This window comes from Erpetoichthys calabaricus, chromosome 1, assembly GCF_900747795.2.
Source record: "Erpetoichthys calabaricus chromosome 1, fErpCal1.3, whole genome shotgun sequence".
In the NCBI taxonomy this organism is placed as follows: Eukaryota; Metazoa; Chordata; class Cladistia; order Polypteriformes; family Polypteridae; genus Erpetoichthys; species Erpetoichthys calabaricus.
The window spans coordinates 68,219,059-68,221,533 of NC_041394.2; the positions used below are offsets into that span (position 1 = coordinate 68,219,059).

A 2,475-nucleotide genomic window follows, 5' to 3' on the forward strand; every position below is an offset into this window, starting at 1 on the left:
AGCATAGTTTGTGCAATTCGTTCTTCTTGTTGTAGATCACAGGTGTCAAACTCTGGCCCGCGGGCCAAATTTGGCCCGCCGTGTAATTTCATTTGGCCCGTGGGGCAATATCAAATTAACATTAGTGCTGGCCCACCGGTATTATACAGCGGCGGTGTTGCTGTAACACCGCATTCACTGCGAATACTACAAATCCCATAATGCTCTGCGGTTGTTTTGGCGCGCCAGCTTTGTGTCAGTAGATTTCTAGCAAGCAGCGTTCTTTCCAGACGTGCTGCGGCCCAATACTACAACTCTAGGTGTCACTGTTTTACCCCTACCAAAAATGACGAAAAGGAACGGAGAAAACAGAACTTTTCGGGACAGGTGGGAGACAGAATATATGTTTACGTATCTGAAAGACAGACCTGTTTGTCTCGTTTGTGGAGCCAACGTGTCGGTACCTAAGGAGTACAACCTTAGGCGACACTATGAAACGAAACATCAGGACATGTACAAGGACCTGGACACGACTCAAAGGAGCCAGAAAGTAGAGGAGATGAAGAGAGGGTTGGTTTCACAACAAAATATGTTCAAAAAAGCCACAGCACAAAACGAGGCTGCTGTAAAGGCGAGTTATATCGTGGCAGAAGAAATCGCCAAATCAACCCGATCCTTTAATGAGGGAGAATTTATTAAAAAGATAATGCTGAAAGTTTGTGACCAAGTGTGCCCAGAGAAAAAACAGGCCTTTTCAAACGTAAGCCTGAGCAGGAACACAATAGCGGAGCGCATATGTGATCTTGCCACCAATCTGCATGACCAGCTGATGGAAAAGGGGAAAGATTTTGTTTCTTTTTCCCTCGCTGTGGACGAGAGCACTGACGCGTCTGATACTGCGCAGCTGTCAGTCTTCATCCGCGGTGTCGACTCAAAAATGTGTGTTACGGAGGAGCTTTTGGGATTTAAATCCATGCATGGCACAACCACAGGGACGGACATTTTTGAGGAGGTTTGCAAATGTGTAACTGAAATAAACCTGCCGTGGGATAAACTCGTGGGATTAACCACTGATGGTGCGCCAGCGATGAGTGGTAAAAAGAATGGTCTGGTGGGCAGGATGCGTGAAAAGATGCGGGAAGAGAACTGTGCAGGTGAGCTATCGGTTTATCACTGCATTATACATCAAGAGTCACTGTGTGCTAAAGCCCTAAAGATGGAACATGTTATGACCACAGTAACACAAGTTGTTAACTTTATAAGAGCCAAAGGTCTGAATCACCGCGAGTTTAAGTCTTTTCTGGAAGAGTTTGGTTCGGAACACACAGACGTGCCGTATCACACAGAGGTGAGATGGTTAAGCCGCGGAAAAGTACTGAACAGATTTTTCGAGCTGCGTGAAGAAATATGTCAGTTTCTGCAAAGCAAAGGGAAGGACACAGCAGAACTCCAGGAGCAAAAGTTTATGTGTGAGCTGGCCTTTCTGTCTGACATCGCAAGCCATCTTGATGCGCTGAACCTGCAGCTACAGGGGCGGGGCCGCATCATCACCGAGATGTACTCGTCAGTGAAAGCTTTTAAAGCTAAACTCTGCCTGTGGGAGAATCAGCTGCTGCAAGGAAACCTTGGCCATTTCCCCTGTTGCCAAACCATAAATACGCAGATCTCTACCGCCGTGTGCGCACAGTTTGCTGAAAAACTCAGTGTACTCGGCGCTGAGTTTAACCGACGATTTGGCGACTTTGATGGTCAGAAATGGAGATTTGAACTGCTTAGTAATCCCTTCGCAGTCGATGTGGAAAAAGCACCAACTAACATTCAAATGGAGCTGATTGAACTCCAGTGTGATGACACGCTGAAGTCAAAGTATGATGCTGTTGGCGCCGCACAGTTTCCACAACACATCCCTGACACAATGCCTCAGCTCCGCACCCAAGCTGCTCAATTGCTCTCCATGTTCGGCAGCACTTACCTATGTGAGCAACTTTTCTCCTCAATGAAGATGACGAAAACATCTCACAGGGCACGTCTCACTGATGAACACCTTCGTTCGATAATGAAGGTTGCCTCAGCTCAAAGCCTGAGCCCCGACACTGATGAACTAGCATCCAAGAAAAGATGCCAGGTGTCTGGCTTGAACACACCATGTTAGATCAGTGTGTCGCAAACTGAACAGTAAAAAGGCCTGAATGATTGATTTATGTATTAGCCAGTGGAAAAAGTTAATGTTGATATTTAGCAAATTGAAAAGAGGCATTCATTTTTTATTTAAATGTTATTTAATATGCCATTGATGTTTCTTCGTTTGTTCTTTGACAGTTGATTTTGCACTATTAAGTTAAGTTAAGCTATAAGCATGGCTTGTTCCATATTCAGTGTTAAAGCAAATCAGTGTAGCAAACTGAGCAAAAACATTTTATTCATGCACTCTTCTCTTGCTACTTCAAGGCTTGAATGTTTGATTCATTCATTATTGTTATTTTGTTTTCAAATGTA

General features: G+C 44.7%; 1 protein-coding gene across 1 annotated transcript; it reads left to right on the forward strand.

The window, feature by feature from the left end:
- Window positions 1-325: 325 nt before the first annotated feature.
- Window positions 326-2,131, forward strand: LOC114645257 (general transcription factor II-I repeat domain-containing protein 2-like). The gene has a single exon (XM_051922079.1). It carries the CDS (start codon window positions 326-328, stop codon window positions 2,129-2,131), a length of 1,806 nt encoding a protein of 601 aa, XP_051778039.1.
- The last annotated feature ends 344 nt before the right edge of the window (window positions 2,132-2,475 follow it).

What these genes read in the sequence shown, in the direction of transcription:
- LOC114645257 (XM_051922079.1), top strand. Translation starts at nt 326, where the DNA reads ATGACGAAAAGGAACGGAGAAAACAGAACTTTTCGGGACAGGTGGGAG.